This window comes from Lampris incognitus, chromosome 19 (genome assembly GCF_029633865.1).
Source record: "Lampris incognitus isolate fLamInc1 chromosome 19, fLamInc1.hap2, whole genome shotgun sequence".
Taxonomy (NCBI): domain Eukaryota; kingdom Metazoa; phylum Chordata; class Actinopteri; order Lampriformes; family Lampridae; genus Lampris; species Lampris incognitus.
This window is the reverse complement of record NC_079229.1, coordinates 26,079,250-26,105,093: the sequence shown is the minus strand read 5'-3', so window position 1 is coordinate 26,105,093 and position 25,844 is coordinate 26,079,250. Positions and strand designations below refer to the sequence as shown.

At 44.1% G+C, this 25,844-nt stretch overlaps 1 protein-coding gene across 1 annotated transcript in view; it reads left to right on the top strand.

Annotated features, from left to right (window-relative positions):
• Positions 1-25,844, top strand: part of slc4a2b (solute carrier family 4 member 2b) — a 47,496-nt gene that overhangs the window by 441 nt on the left and 21,211 nt on the right. The window contains exons 2-3 of the mRNA XM_056299645.1: positions 13,936-14,014; positions 20,014-20,185. Coding sequence (XP_056155620.1) covers positions 20,126-20,185 — 60 coding nt within the window. The 5' untranslated portion in view covers positions 13,936-14,014; positions 20,014-20,125. The remainder of the gene's footprint in view (positions 1-13,935; positions 14,015-20,013; positions 20,186-25,844) is intronic.

Genomic DNA, 25,844 nt, shown 5'->3' with positions numbered 1-25,844 from the left:
GGGGGGGGGGCGGCGGCGGCGGGGGGGTTTGAGAGACGCGTCGCCGTTCGTCGAAATGCGTCAACGGGGTTAAACGCAGCGACTCTGGAGTCAAACGAGAACCCCCCTCCCGGGCGTCCGGTCCGTATGCACGCCGAATTAACGCGCTAGAGACGGTCACGAGGGCAACGTCGATGTGGGGACGGAGCAGCGGGGTGTGGGGGTGTGTGTGTGTGGGGGGGGGTGGTCAGCACCCGCTCATTCATTCCGTTCTACCTCTTGTGCGACACCAGCGTGTCTTCTTCTCGTTTGTCTGGCTTTTTAGGGTGTCGTGCGAATTTATTCCGTTTTGCCACGTTGTATTGAGACCCCCCCCTTATCGTTTACCCCCCCATATTTGAAGGTTTTAACAGATGATGAGCACTGGCTGATGGCATATACACAATCTAATGCCCTTCACAGGTTTAATAGATGTCAGGACTTTTGCCCCTGGGATGCAGCAGGGATGTGCCTCATTAGTTTCTGCTGACTAACCATTGTCCCCACAGATACGTGCATGCTTTTTGTGTGTGTGTGTGTGTGTGTGTGTGTGTGTGTGTGTGTGTGTGTGTGTGTGTGTGTGTGTGTGTGTGTGTGTGTGTGTGTGTGTGTGTGTGTCTGCCGTTGAGTCTACACTCGCACTGGAGAATTCCACTTTCCTTGGGGAAAAATTATTAAGAGTGAGCCCCCCCCCCATTATAACCCAATGACATCTTCACCTGCTGGCATGGCACCGGGATTCGGTCAGCCCCATTACAGCATACCTGCGTCAGCAAGGGCTTAGAAGATGGTGGAAAGCTGTGTCATCTTAGGGGAGGGGTGGTGTGTGTTTTTTTGGGGTGGGGTGGGGTGGGGTGTTCTCCCTAAAATGCTAAACCTTCTCGGATAGCTAATGGTTCAATAGGATGAACACGGAAACTAGGCCCGTCTTATCGTTCTGATTTCAATCTTGGCCCCTAGTTTGTTTGCTACTGCTTCACCGGAGGGAATCAAACAGCCTTGTTGTAAACTCATTTGTGACAGCAGGGTATTTGGGAGAGGACCTGAACGCCCGGCCAAACCCAGCAATTGAGCGGAACGGCTTGACGTTCTCGTTAAAACCCCCTCGGTCATGTGTAAGGAAGGAAAAGAAGATAACATTCTTTTTAAAACTATCTTATCACAGACTCTGGTCACTCAAGTGTTTATTTTACTCCTGTTTCCTGCTGCGGTTGAATAGATTCAACTTTGCTCATCAACGCTGCAAATCAGCTTTGTTTATTTTGCAGATTTCCGATGAAAGTGCCTTGGCATAAACTATCATCACACCTACTCAGCCTGAGTAAGTGATTTCGGAGTCACACTGAAGTCTCCATTTCAGTATTGCTCAGCTTGGCTGTTGCTCTACTCTAGTAACGCATAGCCTACTAAGTTGTGTTTAATGACCAGTAAGCGCTTTGGCAGAGCACCCCGGGCCGCTAACAATTTGGTCCACAAACCTTTCTGGCTAAATCTCATTAAGCTTTATGCAGTCTCATTCGTGCACCTAATTGTACACTGGGCTACATACTCCATTGTCTGGCGTCTCGGCCTTCTTTGCCCCTTTCTACCCCCTGCTCATTTTGTGACACAGGCGCTGCATTCTCTCCCTTTCACAATCTAGAGATGTTGTTGGTAACCAGTGTGTATGCCTACATCCAAAGCCCTCCCACATCGTCTGCTCCCATAGATTCTCCAAGATACAGGCTATGTTAAATGTGTCTGTGGCTGGTTCATTCATACATTTTGTATGAAATGTTCATTTTATTTCAGCGAATTTGGTTTTGGAATGACACTTCAGTGGTCTTACTTCAAGACAGGCTAGGTAAATTGTTCACACTAATTTAGCCTACAATTTTCTGAGTTGGTCTACAGATATGGAATGATGAGAGGAATTTTTTTTTCCTGGATTGTAAAAATAGCTCCTCTGCTTTTAACTGCTGCCCATCCCAACCTTGCTAAACTTTTGGATTCATTCACATCCTTATGGGCATTTACTGTATAATACGTCAGAGGAGTGGCCAGTCTTGGCGCATTTCCATACAATAGTTGGCGAATTTTATTTTTCTATTAGTTTTTGAAAGGCTTGGTACATGGCATACATATATTATTGTTTCCAGAATACAAGAACACATGGCACATTTTTTGTATTATGGAGGCAGACTTCCAGTACATGAATCTAGTAGAATAAACAAATAAACAAATCCAGAAGAGAAAAACAAACAACAACAGAGGGAAAACGTATGTCATACATGTATCTTGAGTCATACTGCAGGATCACACAGTCACAGAGGAGACTGATATTTAGCTTCCATTTTAATGTAAGCCCAGTACCTGTCCCAAGGAGAAACCTCTTCCTCCTGATCGCCACTTACTCTACTAAGCATACATTCGTAGGATGCCATGTCCACCATTGCACTATCCCGTTCTTTCAGTTTTGGAGCCTTTTTCTTCCAGTGTCTTAAAATAACTCGACAGGCTCTTATACCCACAATAATAACAGAAAATGCACGCTTTGATATGTTTGGTATTTGGGACTGGTCCCCCAGTAGGCATAACTTTGGACTTAAAGGGATTTCTGACCCAAACCAACTACTTAAGATTTCTAATAGCTGGACCCAAAGTGGTCTGACCAACCTACATTCCCATATACAGTGTAGGGAAATGTACTATATCAGTTTTACATTTCCAACCCAGTTTATTGTTCAACAAATTCATTCTGTGGAGTCTCAATGGCGTGTGATAGTGTCTTATGCAGTATCTTATCTTGTGTTAGCTTTCCCCTCGCTTTTTTCAGATATTTGCCACATCAGGCCACAATTTTAGACCATTTGTCACTATCAGTTTCTTCTCCAAGATCCCTCTGCCATATAGATTTCACATTAACACTCATTACTCAATAAAGAGTTAGTTGTTCTATAAAATTGTGAGGCTTTGCAGTTTTCCGGTGGTCGTTCCAGACGGTTTATAATTGTGTTATCAGCCACGTTGTAAGGCTTCGACGTAATACAACATCTTATCTGTAAGTACTTTCAGAAATGTCCTTTTCCTACCAGGTTAAATCGCTCTAATAGATTATTGTATGACAGGGACATGGCATTCTCATATAAATCACCAATAGTGCTTAAACCACGGGGATGCCGCCGCTTCCAATACACAGCATTTTTTTCCAGTACAAATTGCTGGGTTGTGCCATAGTGTGGAGTATCTTTGCACATACATGTAAGTTTGAACGTTTCATGAATTCTGGTGCAGACATCTCTTGGGTGTAAAAGAACTGGATTTGTAATATTACGAGTGGTTTGAGATAATATTTAAACAGGATTGAATGGTGAACACAGCTTATGTTCCGTCTCCATCCAGTTTGCTTTATCTTCTGTCACACCCCAATATTTTGCTATTTTAGCCATTTCAAAAGAGAAACGGTACGATCTAGGGTGGGGAAGGCCCAATCCTCCTTTCTCCTTACGGGCACATAACTCCCTCAATTTAATCCTTGGTCTTTTCCCACTCCACAGAAAATGTTTTATTATATCATCCAATAGCTTAAAAATAGTAGGCGGTATTTTGATTTGGTGCATCATAGTAATGTAGTTAAATTGGAGGAGCCACAATCCTTTTAAAAATGCGAATCCCCCCCCCAATGTAAGTTTGATTGTCTCCCACTTTCCTAGGTTTATTTCAAGCTTTTGTCATAGTGGGTTAAAATTTAACATTGGCATTTCCCCTATATCCTGAGAAGGTTTTATGCCGAGGTATTTCATTCCCTTGCAGACCCGCTTAAAGTTAAACTTTTCTACCGTGAATGGGAGACAAAATTTGGAAAGGGACATTGCTTTGGATTTATTCCAATTAATAGTATAACCTGATAGTTTTGAAAACGATTGGATAGTGTCCATCACATGTGTTACGGACGCCAAGGGGTCCGATATTCCAGCTAGAATGTCGTCTGCATAAAGTAATAGCTTATATTCTTTATCCCCTCCCTTGACCCCTCTAAAGCCAGGGGGACAAATCACTCCTACAGAAAAGCAAGACAACTCTTATTCAGAAACTGCTAGGGCTGTTGAGCATGGCTAGTGCAGAATGAGACTCTAACGCTAGTAACCCCCAAAACAGCCATTTGCAACAGTACATTTTAAAAAAAATATTATTCACATAATCGTGAAGGGATATTATGTATTACAAAAAATTCCTGCACTATTTAGAGGTCGCCATCCCATCATTTAACCGGACAATAAAGCAGTTGTAAATGTTAAAGCAGCTGCGTACATGAATGTTAAACGTCCAGTGCCTCGGATCTGTCGTTACACATCGATGTGCTGAGATGGTCTGTACATTCATAAGCATCACAACCAGTCGGGGGGGGGGGGGTCAGTTAGCTGTGCTGCTAGCTAGCACTATCATACTTGGAATTGGGTTCACATGAGGTTGTTTTTAGGTCAGGCTGACAAAAAAAAGAAAAAAGTTTTGGTTATAGATTAATATGGGTTCTAATGATTACTAAACCAACGTCTATGTGGAAACATTTAATTTCTTTGTGATAAACAATTTGAGCATTTTTAGTCTTAGGCTCCCAGCCATTCATCATTAGACTTCTAGTCATCCTGAGTGCATCCGCACCAACACTTAGCAGCAGAGGCTTGCTCCCAGAGAGGCTATGGGATAAAATGTTTTTAGGGATTGTTTGATGTACAGTAATGGCAATGGAATGCAAGTGGAAAAAACACTATGCAGCTATTTACACAAAAGACCCTTTTGTGCTTGGTCGGTTGTCCACTTCGTTATTAAGAAACTTGCTGTTGACATTTTCATGTAAAAAGGCAGAGGGCATGCATCCAATTATTTGGTGTGCTCGGCTGCCCGTCTCTACATAGCACAATAGTTGGTCAATATGGACATTCGCTACCGCTACACTAAATACATGGGATGGGACTTATTATTTTTGGATTGTGTCTGCTCCTAGCTTATGTTTGCTCAGCGAGATAGCAGATAGGCAGTGCTGTATGGGAAGTGGTGACTGTTCTTTCTGTGTCTTCATCTTTTCGTACCCTCGCTCCAGATAACTTGCATAGTACATCTTGTAGAATTCAAAGTTCAAATATCTTAAAGGGAGAACGAGTAGGATTTGTTGGTTGTGGTTTGTAAACACAACATTAAACGTTGGCCTCTCCTTGGTCGGGTGTCCCTACAGTCAGAACTGGCCGTGTCTGCCGGTGGGAAGCCGGATGTGGGTATGTGTCCCGGTCGATGCACTAACGCCTCCTCTGGTCAGTTAGGGCGCCTGTTCGGGGGGGGGGGCTGAGGGGAATAGCGTGATCCTCCCACATGCTATGTCCCCCTGGCAAAACTCCTCATGGTCACTGTCAGGTGAAAAGAAGCAGCTGGTGACTCCACATGTATCGGAGGAGGCATGTGGTAGTTTGCAGCTCTCAACGGCTCGGCAGAGGGGGTGGAGCAGCGACCGGGACGGCTTGAAAGAGTGGGGTAATTGGCCGGATACAATTGGGGAGAAAAATTGGAGGGGGGGGGTTGGCCTCTCCTCCCTGGCTCAACATCACCGGAAGCACGCAGTTCCTGGCTGCAGTTGCCAGAACACATCCCAGTGTTGAGGCCAACTCCATGTCGCTCTTCATTCACATCCTCTCCTTCAGTGCTCACCAGCGGGTGAAAGCCAGCCCCAGATTCACCATCGTTTAGGAACGAGCTTTTCCCACTTGGTGTTTCACTTCACTGTATTTGCATCTTTTCGGCGCTGTGTCCGCCATTGACATAGCTTCGGACGCGTGCTTAGTAGGATCCCGATCTGGCACCTGGTTGCTACATTTTTATTGAGTCCTGCTGCCCAAAGGTTAATGCCCAAAAACGTCCCGTACACAGCAAACTTAACAAAAATAAGAAACTACAAGCAGAGGACAGGGTCTCTGCAGATGCCGATACTCCCACACGCACATGTAGTGGGTCATAAGTGATGACTGAGGGTTGTTTTTTTTTTTGTATGAGTCTGTACGTTTATTTGTTTATTTTGGAAAATTTTCCTCTTTTTTTTCTCCCCAATTGTACCCGTCCAATTACTCCACTCTTCCAAGCCATCCCGGTTGCTGCTCCACGCCCTCTGCCGATCCGGGCAGTGCTACAGACTTACCACATGCCTCCTCCGATACACGAGGAGTCGCCAGCCGCTTCTTTTCCCCCGACAGTGAGCAGTTTTCCCAGGGGGGACGTAGCGCGTGGGAGGATCACGCGATTCCTCCCAGTCCCCCTCCCCCCGAAGAGGCGCCCCGACCGACCGACCGACCAGAGGAGGCGCTAGTGCAGCGACCAGGACACATAGCCACATCTGGCTTCCCACCTGCAGACACGGCCAGTTGTGTCTGTAGGGACGCCCGGCCAAGCCAGAGGTAATACGGGGACTCAAACCGGTGATCCCGTGTTGGTAGGCGACGGAATAGACCTCTACGCTACCCGGACGCCCCCTTATACATTGGTTTTTAGGAAAATCCTACTCGGGGGGGGGGGGGGGGTCTCATGGGGTTTCGAACCGGAGATCTCCGTGATGGTAGGCAACAGAATCGACTGCCACGCTGCCCGGACGCCTGCTGACTGACTTCTAATTCATAAAACAATGTTAAGAAAACATCGCTCAATCGATCAATCAATCAATCAATCAAATCTTACTTTAGTCAGACACAAAGGTAGGTCCATGTTAAAGACAACAATAAAGAAATACAACACAAGACAAGAACACAAAAATATAGCTAAAAACAGCAGTTCATAAGTCCACAATGATTGAAAGCTATACAGACATTTGTTCCAGTGTTTCCAGAAACCAGAGGAGTACCTGGTGTCACTTTGTATAGGCTCAGTTAACAGCATTATAATTACATTCTTAGAATCAATTAATGGACACATAAATTTGTACACAAAATTCCTCAGCACTGCATGAAAAGTGGGAACTTTACTAGTGACAAACATGTGACCTACACTTGTCCATCTCGGAAGGTTGAGCAAGATTCTAAACGCATCATTATATCAGCCGTGGGAAATGTTTTCTTGCAGCTACAGAGATGATTTCCAGCTGTGACTGTGATCAATCCTACTCTTCAAATTGTATCTTTACAGCAGTTTTTACATCGGAGACTGTGGCCCTTCCGCGTGGCGGCAAGGTGAATAAGGCGAATTGTTTTTTGGCTCATCCGGGGTTCATCCAGTTCCGCTGTGCTGAGATCAGCGGTGAATGACTTGCTGGCTTGCGAAATACGATCAGCTTCTCTTTTACTTTCAAGACTCATACCCGAATACATAATGTTTTGATTTTGACGCCATCACTGCAGTGGCGCCCCCAAGGGGTGGCCAGGGGTGGCTATGGCCACCCTGATACTATCCCTGGCCCCCCCAGCCACGAGTTGCGTATGCAGAATATGCTTCTGATTATGTATAATATGCTTCTATCTGATATTTTCATTTTTCATTTCTGGACATACACAATGTAACAAGGAATCGTCTAACCTGTTACAATATATACAGATACATGACACATTGAAACTCAAAATGTTAACTGTGCCGTATTAGTCTATTCAGTAACATTAACTGTGAAAAATAAGAAGCCACAGTTTTTCAGTGTGCGATTCCTTAACTTGCCAGTTTTCAGCTAGCCTATACAGAATACTGCAAAAGCATGATAGATTTGCTGAAAGGCAGTCATGGCTTTTGGTTTTGGTGGGCCACCCCAAGATTTGCAGTGGCCCCATTTGGCCACCCCTATGAAACATTTCTGGGGGCGCCACTGCATCACTGCCCGATCTGATTCAACCGTCGGCATGACTCGCTCGTGGGCTCGGTCGATTTGGAACGGCCAGCAACAGAAAGTAGCGCCTGTCGAGCAAGCTAGAGTGAATGAAGAGAGCCAGCGGCAATAGCGGGAACACTTTTCAAAGGTTTTGAATCCCTGCTGTAAAGTTTTGAAATAATAACTCGAGTGCCACGAAGCCGCGTTTCTGAATCTTTAGTGAAACATTTGCATAACGACAACGGCACATCTGCGAGCCATGGCATACTAATATGGCTCTCTCACTCCGGTACTTCCGGGCTCAACGTGAACCAAGAACGTCTCACGTATACGACACTTTAAACTGGAGCGCCCTCTTGTGACCAGAATAAACATTACAACTTACACCAGAAACATTACTAAAATATGTTACAAGGCATGGACATTACACATGCAGCCATGAGAGGTTCGTCATCATATAGTCATGACTGTGCACAAAAAAATTTAGGCTGATAGGTCCAGTGGTTTGCGAGATTAGCCACGGACAGACACACATATACACACATATCCCCTCCAGGCTACCGCCTGACGGAGATAATTATTGGCCTATTCTTATTTCATTAAAATCTAAACTTTTCAAGTTGGCCTGCTTTCGTCCCCTAAGCTCTGGGAAAGGCCAGTGGCAGGCATGGCTAGTCGAAAGCTTGACTATGAAGGTCTCATGGTTTATGTTTCCATACATTTCTTAATCTGGAATAACATTAATTTTACCCCTAAACCTTTGGAGTCCACTGTACTACAGTGGCCTATTTCCCAGGGAATGGTTAAAAAGCCTGTTTGTGTCTCAGTCTAGTATGAGATTTCAGGCCCATTGTTTAGGTTCTGGGAGACTAGGGCGTAATTGGGGGAAAAAAATCACTCCTGCCCCATTCTGGGTCTCATGAGGATAACGAGGGTTATTTCAACCTGTACGGGGTCAAACACTCACGCTTAACCATATTTTGTGACAGCATGTCTGTGCCTTTTGTACTGTTGCTGTAACCTGAGTCGCCTTGGGTGTAATGTTGAGCAAAAGTGACACACCCTACCCTAGTACTATGAGAGCTCTATTGGTTAGGGACCTTTTGACCACACTGGAAAATATAAAATGGTGTTGTTTGGTAGGGGATATAATATTTCATACCATCATTAATGTATGAATGAGTGAAACACATTTAGCCCTCTAGTTACAGGCTCTTCAAGATGGATTGACAACAGATATGATTATATGGTACCTTTGTAAGGCGATATATTGCTCCACGGGGTTGTACAAAGGAAATATCCAACCTAAACCTTATAGAAAAGAAACAAAAAAAAGTCCCTATGTGTCAGACTCATCATATTGTTTGTTTTTTTAATTTGCACTGGCAATCCCCCCCCCCCAGCATTTCCTGGTTGCTGCATGCAGTAAAAAGTATCTGTGTTGCAAATTAAATGTAGAGAGTACTGTTGAAGATGCATGTAGGCTACATTTTAAATTCCTTTGTTAAGCTTTTGGTTCGTGATTGCAGTCAATCCCCTCCCCAGATATTTCAAACAGTTTGTTTCCCCAAAATGCTTTCTGTGCCTCAAGTGTGCAAATTTCCATGTTGGCTGTCGATTTGAGTTTGTCTGAATTCCACAGGGTGTTTTGACCAACCACAGTGGTGTAAAAACACTCTTCTGACAGTCTTTTGACTTTTTGAGGTATGGAGATACTGGAGTCCAAGTGGTGATACCATTTGCCTTTTTTTAGATACAATGACTATGGGCAGGCATTATTTGAGCTGCCAAGTGCTTCATGGTCCTCATTTGCCTTTACATCCCTCTGCACCCCAAGACAGGTGCAGTCTTAGTTTTTGAGAGAGAGAGAGAGAGAGAGAGAGAGAGAGAGAGAGAGAGAGAGAGAGAGAGAGAGAGAGAGAGAGAGAGAGAGAGAGAGAGAGAGAGAGAGAGAGAGAGAATGAATTCATTGAGCGCAGCTGTTGGCTCTTTCAGCCTGGATATGTTCCAGTTACTATGTGCACTGAGCTTAGCACAGTCATGCTGAAGTCCTGGGTACTGCACCCCCCCACCCCCCCCACCCCTCAGCCCTCTGTGAAGCTAGTGAGGAGTCTCTAGGAGGGAGGCAGAGACATCTACACATTGAAAAGCAACGGTAAACTGCGGAGCTATTTCAGGCAAACCGACTTATTAACAGCAGCAGAAGTGATCATCACACCGCCACCAGATCCCCATAGAGATCAACAAACAGGGCAGCTGCTGTCGGCAAAAGCCTTAACGGGGGGTCTTTCCTTACATTACCGGACTGCAGCCAGGGGACCTGAAGGGGACAGAGGAGAGAGAAAGTTAGCTGATCAGGATTCTGGTGAGCCTCTCTGACATTTTGGCTTTTCCCTCAGGGATGCATGGAAGTAAGTTAAAGTTGAAACCTGCAAAACACAGTTTCTTCATGTTGGTCAGCCAATTAATGTAATGTGCTGTCCTTTATTTTTTTATTTTTGTTTGTTTGTTTGTTTTTTTTTTAATCCAATTTACCCTTTGTTTCGCCGGTTGATTGTTTTTTTTTTTTTTTTAAGTTTGTTTTTTTCTGCTGCTAGTCGACCGCAGAATTTCTTCCAGGAAGATGGCCAGATAGATTTGTTTTAGAGCCGAAGGAAGAGAAAAATAACAGGAAACTGGGAAGAAGAGAGGCTGCTGTTTTTGAGGCTTTGATAGATTTCAGAGTTCATATTTCCCAGTTGTTTTAAGTCTCGAGATTAAAGCGTGATTCCTTGATGAATAGTGCTGTCATATAAATGACTACTGTGGTCGCTCTTTAGTCCTGTTTATCATTTGACACTTGTCGGTAGAGAAATAACTTTTTTAATTGCATCCTTCAGAGATGGCTTGGATGGAGTGCAGGATACTGTAGTTCACCACTTTTAGCCCAAAATAGGAAAAACAAAAAACAAAAAACCTTTTTCCACGTGCAAATAGCTAACCGCGGGGCATTTCAGAGACACAGCTGAAATGAGAGCAATGTTTCCATATGGAGGTGAAGCTGTATGAGTATGAGTCATGGCGTACAAAAAAAAAAGCTGATGATTCCTCAGCTACATGCGGTCAGTCCTATCTTCTTATAGCTAACCACAGATGCCGGCAGGTAATGCTATTACCAGATCTTTAAACCATGTTTCTTTCCCCAGCAAGACATGCATGTGACTCCACAGTGAGCACACACATCTTTGGGGACAAACAATTATATCTCACACACTCACAGGGATGCATGTGTGGCGTGTACACACACACGCACACACACACACACACACACACACACACACACACACGCGCTTGTCAACCCTGGTCTCAGGCATTTCTTCCATTCTAAAGACTGGTAAGCTGGTGTGGAATGCTTGATTATTTGACCAACTGGTAAGCAACATGTTTGGATCACAGGACTGTTCTTTGTCGGGCGCAAAATGCAGTTAATCCAGGTGCTTTGATAACTTTGTGTTGGATTATTTGTGTAATAGTGTTGCTTTTTCAGTGACTTGTTTTTTTTTTTTTTTAAATTAAGTGTTTTCCCTCTTTGCAAAAGGACGTAAGCGGCGTGCATGTGGCATGTCTTAAACTAGAACGACCAAGGCCGTCATTTTGACGGTTTGGGATTTTCAAAGTTTTAGTAACTTTGCGAGAGAAAAAAAAAGATACAGACCTGCTGCTCCGCGATTGCCCCTAAAATTGCATATATTAGCATTAAGACGAGTTTCGGATCAATTGCAAAAAAAAAAGTTATGATAAGATCTACCTAAAACGACCATGAGCCGTCAAAAAGACCGTCTCGTAATTTGCGCGTGATCGTGTGCGTCGTGTGACTATTGTAACATGCGCGGATAAATAGACCCGCTAGCCCTCGGCTAACGGGTCGGACCCTTTAGTCGACTGGTTAACGCAGTCGACCGCGGTGCGGGAGGCACGGGTTCGCGTCCCGGCTGTGGCGGTTCCCGGGCTGCACCCCTTGAATTCGCTATACTATTTATGACGTGTGTTGGTCGCGTCATTTCCTTCGTGAAGTTCATTGCTCTGTCTCAGAAACACGTTAGCGTTCTCCAGTGCAGAGTAACAGTCGAAACGTGATTTCTGATTATTTCCAGCATGTCTGGGTACAGACGCCGTTTCAGACACACGGTGACCACCACCGAGGCGTTGCGGTATTTACAGGCGTTGGACAGCGGCCATTTTAAATTGTTTAAAAAATAGTATTGAAGTTGTTAAAATGTTCATTTTGGAGTCAGACATTTCGTAACAGACATAATAACATATGCAACGCGTTAATATCTCAATTAGGTATTTATCTTGACAGAATAAAGAGTTTAAAAACCGGCCGTCATTTTGACCGCCCACGGTCGTTTTAGGTATGAGTGAAATCCCGGTCGTTCTAGTGTTAAAATAGGGATTTAGACAAATATGGTATAGGTTCCTCGTCTTCGCCCTAAAAGTATGGAACTGAAGACTATTTTTGATTCCATAGTCAATTTTGCTTTAGATTTATGCTTTTTGGTTGTTGTTGTTGTTGTTGTTTTTTAAATATATGCAGATTTCTTAGATTTTCAGTTGTGGCATATTGAGCCACACTCTTTCTCATAAGATTTATGTTGACTAGACGCATTGGAAACAGTATAAAATATGTAGTCTTGTGCAAGTGTTGCATTACATGGCAAGTGATCGATTTCATTATGGTGCATTTTGACAGAATCTCATCAATGTCAGTGCCAGATAATTAGGTAAAACAGCTATTAAATACCTCTTTGCTGATTTCATGCATGCACGATGCATTTAATTTACTCGTGTCCAAGGTACACGTGTGCCCACCTTGGATATGCTTAAACATGACGTAAGTGTCCTTTGCAGATTAAGGTGAGAGAATGGTAATTTTTGACCCAGGTATTGTGGACCAAGTAATTGAATTTTCAGAGGGGGCGAGAAAGGATTTCCCTGGACCCTTAGTTTTTGCTGAGCAGACGTTATGCTATTTGGGAACTGTAGCCTCGGACTAAATGCAAAACCAGGTCACCATGCCTAGTCTGGCTGTTTTTGTTTTTTTCCCCCCCTAAATTTGGCTCTTTGACAGAAATATGGGTCTTGGGGTTTTTTTGTGGCTTCATTTTAAACATTATTTACCTTTACGCATTTTGGTTGTTGGCATAGCTTATTCAAAGGGACTCGTCATTGTTGGAGTATTGAGCAAGCTAAGACCAGGCCTTTATTTCCTGATGCAGGTTTCATGAGAAAACAAGCCCAGTGCAGTTAGGACAGGGGGATGAGTCATTGCACTGAGGGTATATTGCAACCTTTATTTGCTATTTGGAATGAGAGGTGCCATTAGGCTCAGGGCTCGGTTATTTCAATGGCGTGGTAAACCAACCAGTTGTGGTTATCAATTTCATGTGCCCCATTTGACCCTCAAAACTATCCAAACATCGTCCGTGTGTCCTAACACAAGATTGTGTCATCGTAGATGTAAAACTGGTGATTTCCACACAGGAGATATTGCATATGATCTTTATGACATTTACTGAGCTTGCGATAACTTGTTGTGGCCACGTTTGGCGTTAATATACTCCTGATCGTCATTTGATACACTTGGATCATAATTTTTCTACACTATTGATTGAAGTGTGTTTGCGGGCGTATGTTTGAGCGTGCGGTCTACATGTGCGATTACGTAGTCGGTATGTGATAGTTGGAAAATATGAAAAAGGCTGAATGTGCATGTGTGTATAAATGCATGCGTGCGTGTGTGTGTGTGTGTGTGTGACAGTATGCGTGTTTGAGAAGCAGCCTATGACTCAGTGTTTAGTGGTCACTGGAGTCACATGGCTGCTTGTCAGAGGGCTCGAGGAGGAAACATAATCCTAAGGAGGAAGGCCACCGTTATCAGTCCCTGCGTGTCCGTCTGAGAGAGCACTTGGCTCCGCGAGAGGCCGAACGGCACACAATTGGCTTGTGCAGGCACATACATCTCTGACTCTCTTCTTTTGTCTCTCTCCCTCCCTCTCTCTCTCTCTCTCTCTCTCTCTCTCTCTCTCTCTCTCCCTCTCTCTACTTGTTTTGTCTTGTACTCTGACCAGCCCCTGGTCTCTCTTCACAGCGGAGTTAAGGATTGCACTACGATGTCAGCGGTGGCTCCTTTGCAGTAAGCACACCAAGGTACAGTAAGTCCATGCATCTCTTTATCCTTTCTCTTTGTCCCATTGGATTTGTTTTTAACTTCCCTCTTTCTCACAATCAAAATGTCGTATGTGTTTTTAACATTTCTACGTGGTGTAGCTCTTGGGCGATTTTCTTTCTTTCTTTCTTTTTAAATTTATGATGAGAATTCCTCAATCTGAGCAGAGTTGCCGTTGTACATGTTGAAAGTGGCAGATTAGGTCTTGGCTAAACTTCAAGGAATTTTTCCAGGCTCATGGTGTGCTATTGTAATGTCTTGATGAGGAAAACCCAGCCGAGTACAGGAGTATGACCCAGCGTATGAACACGGTCACACAGGTTATGTGCTAGAAAAGCTTCTTTTTTTTTCCCGTTTAGTGTTTTTCCCTCGCCGAAGCAGCTTGCGTGAATCTCAGATTGGTGACACTGGGGCCATTTTGGGCCAGTGATGATTTACTAAATGCTGTGTTCAACTCCAGATCTGGGGGTGAGGGGGGGGGCAGACTTTGTTTCCTCCTAAAGTCTGTAATGTCTCTCTTCTTTTTTCTTTTTTTTTTTTACCCCCTTTAACCATTCTGTGTCCAACTCATTTGGTTTATAGGTCAGCCCCCACAAGTAGTGTTAGTCATGTAAAGGTTTTCTTTTCTTCTTCACAAGAACCTTGAAATCATGTTGCATTGACAATAATGGGGTGTTTTCTTTGACTTTATAATTAGTGTTTTGGGATATTACATCATTGTTGTTGATAAAATATTGAGGCCACACATTATCTCAGTGAGGATTGAGACTCCCATGGTAAGGCGTTATCACACCTCCATAATCGGTACTTACATAGAGGAAGAAAAAAAAAACACGTTTCCTGCAAAGCATCTTGTCCCTCACTGCCTATTTTGCACAAGCCCAAGTTCTCTAATGGAGTCTTTAAATCACTCCTTTCCCTTTCATTGTCCTGCCTTTTTAAATATAGGCTCCTCCTGTGTCTGTTGTGGTTTGGAAATGACAATCAAGTCGCTATTCTTGGAGAGGCATTTTTATTGGCAGTTTGACTTTTTATTGAACTGTTCTTTAAATGAAGGCTTTTGATAAAAGTCAAAGATCAGTATGCAGCCTGTGGTCTCGAATCCTTCACCAAAGTGATGATTGAAACAGGGCCCAGCTGGGGTGTGGATCAGTCAGCTAAGACACACCGCAGGCTCGTGTCGTGAGTTTAACTCTGGCTCTTAACCACTGCTTGATCTCTCTCTCTCTCTCTCTCTCTCTCTCTCTCTCTCTCTCTCTCTCTCTCTCTCTCTCTCTCTCTCTCTCTCGCTCTCTCTCTTCCTCTCGCTCTCTGTGTCTGTGTCTCTCTCTGTCTCTCTCTTCTCCCTGTATTTCTCTCTCTCTCTCTCCATCTCTCTTGCTCTCCATTTCCCTCTGTTTGTCTGTCTCTCTCTGTCGCTCTTATCTGTCTCTGTGTTTCTCTGTGTGTCTCTGTTTCTGTGTCTCTCTGTGTGCCTCTCTCTTTCGTTCTCTCTGTCTGTCTGTGTCTCTCGCTCTCTGTCTCTCTCTCTCTCTCCCCATCTCTGTCTCTGTCTCTGTCTCTCTCTCTCTCTCTCTCTCTCTCTCTCTCTCTCTCTCTCTCTCTCTCTCTCTCTCTCTCTCTCTCTCTCTCTCACTCTCCGTCTCGCTCCATCTCCCTCTCTCTGTCTGTATCTCTCTTTGTCTCTCTCACTCCCCGTCTCTCTCACTCTCCATCTCCCTCTCTGTCTGTCTGTCCCTCTCCCTGTCTGTCTCTCTCTCTCCGTCTCTCGCTCTCTCTCCAGCTCCCTTTCTTGTCTCTCTGTCTCTCTGTCTGTATCGCTCTGTCTCGTCTGTCTGTCTGTCTGTCTGTCTGTCTGTCTGTGTGTGTGTGTCTCTCGCTCTCTTGCTCTCACTCACTCACTCTCTCTCTCTCTCTCTCTCTCTCTCTCGCTCTCTCTCATCTCATCTCTCTCTCTCTCTCTCTCTCGCTCTCTCTATCTCTCCAGTAGGAGTGCTATGCAGAAATTGGACCCGAATTGAAATTTTAACCATTTTTATTTTTATCACTGGTATGGTAAAGCATGCATGGGGTGATGGTAAAATGATACTGTTTTTCTAAAGGAGAACGCCAACATTTTTTTTTACATTTTAACAGGCGGTTCCAGTATCGGTCTTGCTTTAATTGGTATGCCGATACTGCTCATTACTTCTAGAGGCTTCCACGCCGTCTGAAAAATGCAGGTTATCTCATGTTTTCAAAATTCTTAGGAGTGACCCCATTGTATGAAGAGCCAGGGGCTAAATTAAAAAGAAAAAGTCCTTCAGAAACATTTCTCCAACGGGCCTTTTAAGATAGCGTCTAAAAATGAGGAGGATGAGTGACTTCAAAAAAGAAAAGCATCTCAACGGTGAGGACTAATGAGTAGCCTAGTTGATTAGTAAAATCTGATGAGTTTGTCCGCTTTCGGCATCCAAGTAAATTTGATTTCTATGGCGGTGATGAATGGGCACAAACTAGCCACCACACATCCTGCTCGCACCCATCTCAACAATGACCCGGTTATTTTTATTGTACCTTGTTCTCATCGATCCAAGGAAAACATGACACGGATGTCAGAAGGTTAGGTGGCATGGTCTGAAACTTTCAGGCACGGCTGGTTCAGCTACTCCAAATTAGAATAACCAGTGTGTAACAGAGAAGGAAATGTACTGGGTTAGTAACCACCATCCCTGCAATCCCACTTTGAAACCATAATAGGCTGGTTGTGCACTGTAAGCCACGGCGGTGGGTAAAAAAAAAAAGAATTTTGACCTCAGTTATTTCACCTATAAATAGAAGAGTCTGCACTAAGAATCTCATAATCAAGTCCTATGAGAGGGCTAGGTATATGATTGTGAAATCCTGATTAAGTAAACCTTCTTTTTTCCAATGATTGTCTAACCTCGGCTTCCCTCTGCACTAGAACGTGTTGTACGCCGGCTTGTGTCACTGCTCATTTTATATGACCGTATACTTTGCTCTCGGTGTCCTTTTTATGGAGAGGAAGGGAACAGATGGATGTGACAGCTCCTCGTACTCTCATAGGTCGAGTGAATCGGCACTTCCAAGAGCAGACATTCCCGTGTTTTGAGCTGACCTGAAATACCAACAGGATATAGGTTGAGTCCTGTTTTTAGACATTTCTTTTTGTGTGTGTGTGTCTTTGTGTATATGCTAACATTTGAATAACCACATCCCAAGATTTCACCGTGCTTATGAGCAGTATGAGATCATCCCGGTCCTAGTGATCCACCCGCCAACTGTCGGTCTATGGTCTTAAACACCTTTTCATCCGTCATCCAAACACCAAAGCCGCCAGACAGTAACAAAGCACCTCTTTTATTTGGTTTAACAAGGTCATTGGCATGCCCTCTTGAGTCAGTCTGTCCCAAGCAGGACAATTTGGACAATAGGAAAACCCCCCCGAATGCACAAGTTCCACTTTTTTCTTTTTCTTTTTTGAAGAGCCTGTTGCTGTTTATGACAGGCTGCAACAGTCATAGCCAGTTACTTCTTTCCTGTTTTCATACCAACTTCCTCACAGATTAATGGTTTTCCGAGGCCTCATGTGCACAAATTAGATGCTGTGACCAAATGCGGAGAAGAAGATTTGACACAATATGATTCGCCCCCCCGTCTCGCTTTAGTCTCAAGGACCAGATTGCGAGGCACCAGGCAGACCATGCTAGTGTTAGCACCGCCAAAGAGATGACAGACAAACAACCCCCCCCACCCAACTAGAGAAACGCAGAGCATCTCACCCTCACATCCACATTGCTTCGTCAGCATTCAGCCTCTTCCTTTTTGTCACGGCAAACATCACATGAGCGAGAGAAATGGTTCCCTCGTAATCAAAATGTATATATGATCCCTGACAGACTTATGTGCATGACTCGTGACTGGAAATACTGCCTCAGAGCCCTCAGGGCCGTGCCTGTTAAACCTACCTGTCGGGCCCTTTTTCATACTTGCTCTTGTCTGTTGTGATTGTTCAGGTGATAATTTGCGTTCGGGGTTGTTTTGTTCTGGTCATTTTTGTTATCCTAGTGGATATTGTTACACAAGTGCGGCGAGGTGCACAGGCCGGTTCCCAGAGTTCTGTGTGAAGGACCCCAGTGTGCTGTAACTTAAACCCTGTGCAGCCTGCTCTCCCCTCCTTCCTTCACAGCGGTGCATTCTAGGTTTACTGAGAAAGAAATCTTAAAACCGGCCTAATGAAAGGTCTCTGACAGACAACTCTTATCACAATCAATACTTAGTAACAGTTCAGCGATATGCCACTAACAATATGTGTTTTATTTACATAAATGACAGGTTAACTATTACAGAGCTGTGAAGTTGTGTGGGTGTGGGTGTGTGTGTCCTGCATAGGCATTTAATTTCTGCACTCGTTTGCCATTGATGTCTTTGAACAGTCAACACATGAATCTAAGTTCACAGTGTCCGGCTCACAGATACCATCACCCGGCGTGTTTAATCTTTGGAAGTTGACTATATTTAAACAAAACGTTGGGGCACTTCGTGGAAGTCGGCTCTTGCCCACAAGGTCGTTGATATGATTGTGCGCTGGCATCAGGCAGGCTGGGACTTCTGATAGGCACCTCCAGGGTGCTTTTAACCAAGCAGGATTTCTTGCCGTGACGCTAATAAAAGCGGAGAACGTGTCATTAAATTGATCTGGAATTGGGGGCTGGACCTCCGTTTGCTTTCTAGGCCAGTGTTTGATTGGAAACCGCTGCTCTCTCAATAAGATTGCCAGAAACCACTTGCGCCAAGACGTCTGTGAATCGCAGCCAGCGAGGACCATCTGGAAGTTTAGATATCAAAGGGATTGTAGGGAAAACAGTTTTATGTCTGCTGAGTTTAGTTTTATCTCCAGCCTTAGGATACGTACTATCTTAAGTGGCATTTGGGTATATTCATAGATAGAGCCATATTGGTTTATACAGTTGTTGATTAATATTTGCACATGAACAGTGATATAAATCGTTTAAGAAGTCATTTAAATTCAAGACCTGTTATTTATTTAAAAAGCATTTTCTGACTTTTAGACCAGACCCCACCCACCACCAGACAACGCATCACTACTTCCCTTGTCCCACTGCTCACCCTTTTGCCCTCTTTCCAACCTGATTATACTTTATTGTTCTTTCCTGCAACGTTGGCACACTTCCCCAGTCCTCACTTGATGTGTTCATGGTATGTCCTCGTACATTTTGGGTGGGATGGGGGGGGGGTGAGGTGGAGGCAAGGTTAGAGAATAGTGGAGTCACGTGCCGCCACTTATCAAAGCGTCCCCTCCACAGTAGCACAGCATTATCGGGCTCTTATCTGACTTTGGTGGTTAATGACCTTGAATGGCGGTGAGGAAATGTTAAGACGGCTAGAGACCAAAAGTAATCGTAATGAATACAAATAAAATTGACATGTCTTGACTTGAATGGAGACCACTTGTCAAGGAGGCCTGCTGGCATGCACTGCAGTGGCCATTGAATTTCTTTTGTGAAATTATCCTCAAGAGTTGTCGAAATTGCAAGTTAGGCTGGTTTCTCCTCAAATGTTGTTCAAGGTCCAGGGGGTGGCTGAAAGGGATCTTCCAGCAATAATGAGAAATTGTGCACCCATTCAACTTCAGAATTCATTTATCATCTCATTAAATAAGAATGTTTTAGGAATGGTTGTTGTGATCAGAGGTTTCACACTTTCCATCTGCAGCATAGGTGGTGTTCTAGATCATCCATACCCAATCATATCCAATTACCAAAATGTACTTAGACGAAGGTCACTTAGCTAAACATGGTGGTCCTGAGATAATGAGGGGTGCGGCATACATCAAAGTTTACTGGTGTCCATCTATTGTATATCGATGGGTTTTGGTTTTATTTGTTTAATAGTTTGTTTGTTTTCACCAAGCTGAAACGTGGTGTGGACTAACCGCCTTACCTGTGTCTGTTTCTAGGTTATGCTGCCCAAAAGCTGTCTGAGTCCCAGCGAGAAAGAAAAAGGCTAAAGTCGCATCGTCCCACGCCAGCTTCCCAGAGCCTCTTCTGCAGCACCTTCAGTGCAGCGCCATGAGCAACCCCAGCGGTACCAACCACTTGACAGAAGCCGTGGCATCAGTTATTCATAGTGTAAGCCATTCCCACGTATGTGCACACAGCTAAAGGGGACCTGGTCTGCCTACTCAGATCAGGGCCTAGCTTCCACCACATGATAAAACACATGAGGTAAACATACCTCGGTGACAAACAGGGAAGCGGTGTTTTCTAGAAATTAATGTTATGCATTAAATAAGTGGGGTTAACTGATTTATGTTTAGGAAATGATGGTCATTTTATTCACAAGACTGCAGCTCCCGCTTACCAAAATTGCCTTTTCTTCTGATCACCAGATGTCTGGTTTTTTTTAGTGGTGTTTTTTTATACCCCTGGCAAACATTCTCACTATGCTGGATTTATGCTGTGTCAGCTCCTCCAGTCCTTCCTGGCATCGCTGTGTATATTTTGGATCGGGCTGTGCCCTCCAGGGCTTTGCAAGTATAAATCTAGCTACTCCACAGCCAGTACCCTGACTTCAAATTTGGGATTCACCTTCGAAAGTAAAATGGTCAATATAGCTATAAAACTGTGACCCCCCCCCTCCCCAACCCCTGTAGCAGTTTAGAACAGCACAGAATGAATTCTCCTTCTGAAATGCCGTCATCATAAGTGAGCTTTCCCTAAGGCCGTGTCTTGCTAGTGTTTGAGGGACGGAAATAACCTTGGTGCTTACTTCGACAATAATTACATGGCCGTAGGTGGAAGCGCTGTGGTAAACATCAGGGACAAGGCCAGATGGATGACCACAAAGGGCAATGGCCAGAGAAAGAGCTTTTTTACCCCCTTTTAAAAATAATTTTCAGAGGAATGATTGAGTTGCTGAGACCAGCAACAGTCATCCAAAGATTTTCGCTAATTAACTTGATAACCTGGTTTGCTTAGTCAACACAGGGAGGCCCCTTAGATAGAAACCTCAAGAGCTGATATTCTGTTCCCTCCCTTGAGGTACCGTTAAATTCTGCCTGAAATGGCACAAATGTTTTGTTAGTTATCGCTACTAAAGAACCAACCTCCATACATGGCACAATATGCTACACACTTACAAACTAGTGCATGAGCGGTGCGATACTTCATTCGACCCAGTGCTCCGCCAGTCCAGGAAGTGCTTGCTTTTCCTGAGCTTTGCATTTTTTTTTGCTGGTCCACAGTCAGCTGCTTCCTATCCGATGTTGCACATTCACATGGCCTTCTAGATGACCCCCAGGTCTGCATGCATGAGGTGTACACACACCGGACATAATCATCAAAGAGACAGTGTTGTTTTAGTCTGTAAATGTAAGCCCACCCTCTTCTCTGTATAACACAGGATATTTAGGAGGTGGAAGTGGAGTTATGATACTGGTTAAGTACCTATCTTGCCTGACAAAAATGCTAAATGTTGTTTGATGAAAAGGTCAGCCTACCCAAATTTATATCTAAACCAATAACACTCAGGATATATGACGTGTAGTATGAGCTCCTTGTAACGTTAGATATGAGAAAAATTCTGTGTATGCTGCAAAGATTACTAGGCTTCTCTCATGCAGTATAATTGCACATCTGTAGCCCTTTCTAATATTTACTTTTGAACTTGAATAACATCCCTAGAGCATTGACTTTAAAAGCCTTTAGGAAATTAGTATGTTCTGTACTGATAATTACATCTAGCCAGATAGTGAGCTGCCCCAAAACGTTCTTATACATTCTTCAGGGAGATAGATTTGGAGTCTCTGACAGAGATGGTAGACTATGTGGTCATTTCGATCACAATATCAGTTGGCCGTGATTAAGTGCATTTCAGATAGGCGAACAGAAAGAGTTGAGATGAAGCTCAGAAAAGATAAAGATGTTTGCCATATGACATAACCTCAGTAGTCATTGGCTGGTCTCTTAGCTCTTGTTCCCCAGAGTTAATCATTATCTCTTTCACTGTGTCGAGTGTGTGTTGTTAGGGAGAGTTCACCTAATCCTGTTTGGATTTTGAGGAGCCAGTTGTGAAACTGGGTGCCGCATTCATATTCCGGGAGATTGATGTCTATAGAAGTGGTCAGTGTGTCAGGTTGATATTTTAAGCTAGCTTTTATGTAGGAGGAAAAACACAGCTCTCTCTCTCTATTTTTGTAGCATGGAATTTGATGGCATTTCTGCGCACATCGAAGGTGAGTTTGAACAGTTTGAGCACAAAGGCCTGCAATATATGAATCCCAAATAAGGGTTTGACATCCCCAGATGGGTTGGTAATTCTCCATTTCAGTATGTTATGTTGAGCATTGTTCATCTGATTCCAGTTGTTAGATGTAATCTTCAAACTGCAACCTGCAAAATGAGATGATGCGAGAGTAATTATTGTCGATAAACCGTAAAAAGAGTTCAAAATCATTTGAAGTTTAGCATTAACTTTGGAGCCGGGTAAGGCTTGGTCGAACTCTTTTCCATGATGTGCATGCCATCGCTACTCTGTCAAGAGCCCGTTGACTTGTCTCATACATACGTGAACCAAGGTAATAATTACTTCGCAGTGCGTCACTGATAGTCACCCCTCTGATGCCAGCAGCCAGACCATGTGAGGTTTCTTCACAGTTGGAGCGCTATACAAGTGCCTGTCTTAAAAACTGGTGAAGGACATTTTGAATTCATGTCCACCTCCTAATATGGGTTTCAAAATTTGCTTGTCATCAAGCAAAAAGTCAGCTACAGAACAGTGCCCCAGGAGCTAGTTGGGATTTGAGTGTCTCGCTAAACACGACTTAAGCGTTGTGGATGGTATTTGATTTGTTTTTGATTCCTTTTCTTTTTTTGTGTGGAGGCTTCTTACTACACCACCCCTCTGCCCATATCCTAGTGTCAGTACCCTAGACCACTTGGAGATCCTGACTCGGCACTAGGAGATGTGAGAATATCTTAACATGCTGCAAGCATGTCAACAGTAAGAGTGACTGCTACTGAAAACGCAACCGTAGACAGTAGCTGGAAGCCAAACAAGGATCTGTGTCAGCCAGCTCAGCCTACCTCTCCCCTCCCCTTTCATCACCTTTTACAGCTCCACTAACCTCATATTTCTTGTGACCATCCATTTTACCATCACTGCAGCAGACCCCCCCTACTTCAATGAATGCGACATTTGTCAGTCGGTTATCCTCAACGTGGATGCCAGTGCTAAATAAAGAGGCGAGGTAAGGTTTCCTTATCTTGTATTTTGCTGCTGAAAAACCTGCGTAACATTAAATAATGGAGCTGATTACAGCTAAAAACCCCACTCCCTGTGCAAATGTAATCACAAAGTAATCCCATTACTGGAAGCCAATTTCAAACTGAGACTGTGTGAAACAGATAGATAGACCTCTTGATGAGATTGACAGTATGTCACAGTTAAATTTGAATTTTAAAGCAGGCACTCATGCTGATAGGCTTTGTAAACCACAGTAAAAAAAAAAAAAGACCTTTGCGGGATGGCATGATTCTGAAACATAAAATTTTTCAAAGTTTTCTTAGTTTTGCTCGTCCAAGAATCTAAGCTTGCTGTACGTAATACAGCCATGGTCTAAATAGATGGCTAAGGTAGAAACTAGGACAAAAACGAAAATACCTCACACAGAACGGTCTTGAAATTCTGAGCATATTTAGAGGGTTGCACCCACTGAGGTCCTGGCAAACTGGCATAGATATCTAGGAATGCAGTAACTCGACAGTCACAGTATTACATGATCGCTGTAACATCCGCTGGCTCGCTCCCCCTTCCCCCTTCCAAATGCTGACTGTGTGGGATTTGAGCCTACCTCACAACACAGTTAATCTCCTCTGCTGCCTTCACAAACTTTTGGTTATCCAGCAGTCGTTGCACACCTTTACTGTACGTTCCCGAGCTCTCGAGTGTGCAAACAGATAGACCCTCTTATCTACTGGTCAATATAGAATCAAACTCTTCTCTTTGCCAGATTGATTTGCTCTTCACCTACAGGATGAATGCTATCACAAGTAACAGTCAAAAGATCTGCTGTCACAATGAAAGCCGCTTTATTCGACATTGTATTCTTCTAATGAATTCATCCTCTGCATTTAACCCATCCTATTGTGTAGGAGCAGCGGGCAGCTGCAGCGCCCAGGGACCAACTCCAGTTCTTCTTTACATTGCCTTGCTCAGGGGCATAGACAGGAGTAGTAACCCTAACATGCACGTCTTTTTGATGGTGGGAGGAAACCGGAGCACCCGGAGGAAACCCACACAGACACGGGGAGAACACGCAACCTCCACACAGAAAGGTCCTGGGACGGCCTTCAGTTTGAACCCAGGACCTTCTTGCTGTGAGGCAAAAGTGCTAACCACTGGGCCACCATGCTGCCGGTGTAGTCTTGCATATGATATTGACAGTGAATTTGCAACACAAAAGCCTGTATGAGACCAGGGAGGCATGTGGCTGAACATGATTTCGCTTAAGCCCTGGACCTTTATGTTGTCCATGCAGCATCACAATAAGCAATCGTGTACCAAGATGCATTTAGTTGTAATAAGGCAGAGCAGACTGACCTTTCTTTTTTTATGTTCGCCCTATCCCCTCTCGCATCCATATAATTTTTCCACCTTTAAGTTCCTGAAAACTTGGAAAAGAAAACCCCCTTTATGTATTTATCGCTAACTCACTGTAGTGCAAATATGCAGTGTGAAAGCAAATGAAAGGAGCGACTTCCAAAAACATCACCTTATTCATCTGTCATGTAAAAAAAAAAAAATCACCCGTTTGTGGTTAAACTTTAATGGGCATTCAAACCCTTCTAACAACACAAATTGCACACATTCCAGTTGATTACTTAACAGTTTTTTTTTTTTTGCGTCCGCAGCGGTGTATCATTTTAATGGCGGGTGGCGTTAATGCCCACAGGGGCTGCATTGTCCTTCAAGGTTGGTTGGCTAAGAGGACGTTGGTCAATATTTAGGCTACATGTGGCCAAGTTAAAATGGGGAGATGAATGTCAACGTGATGCATTGTTCCCCTGCTGTTTAAACACCGCTTCTCCTTTAAAGCTGCGTTTGTCCACAAAGCGGGAATGAGAGTCTTGTTTATTCGGCCCTGCCACAGTGGGGGCAGATTGGCGAAGGCGGTGGGGCTGCGAGATATTGTCCTGATTAGAATATCACGCGGTTTTGATAAGCTGGGAAGAAGGAATATCCCCTGCCTTCAGTTCTTTTATAGAGGCGTTGAGGTGCAGCGCTCCAGTGTTGCCATGTTTAGGGGCGCCGACACTTGCCGCGGTTTGTGGTTCCATTAAGCTCACTTTACCATGAGCGAGGTAAGTCCCCGAGACCGCTTAATGAGGCATAGGTGAAGGAAGTGTTAATTTTTCCATCAGGGGCGTAGTTGAAATGTTGTCCCCCCCCCCCCTTATTTGTTTACTTCATGTACTTTGACTTTTATTTGTGCGATGGTGAAAGGGCTGAGGCCAAGCATTCTGTGCGTGGCTTGTTACAGCACGGCACGTGGTTTTAGTTGTGGAAAGTTCTGTCGCCTCTTTGAGAATCCCTCACACATCTTTCCCACCTCTGGAGATATACTGTGAAACCACAATATGAATGAGGGCTCTGTGAAAATAAACTGCCAGATTGTTTTGCAGCCCTCAAAAGGATTCATTACACTGGAAAAGAGTGTTTTCTTTTGGGGATTTCTGGGTTAACGTCCAATTTAAAGGAGGAACGATGCTCAATTTACGGTCTGGGCTG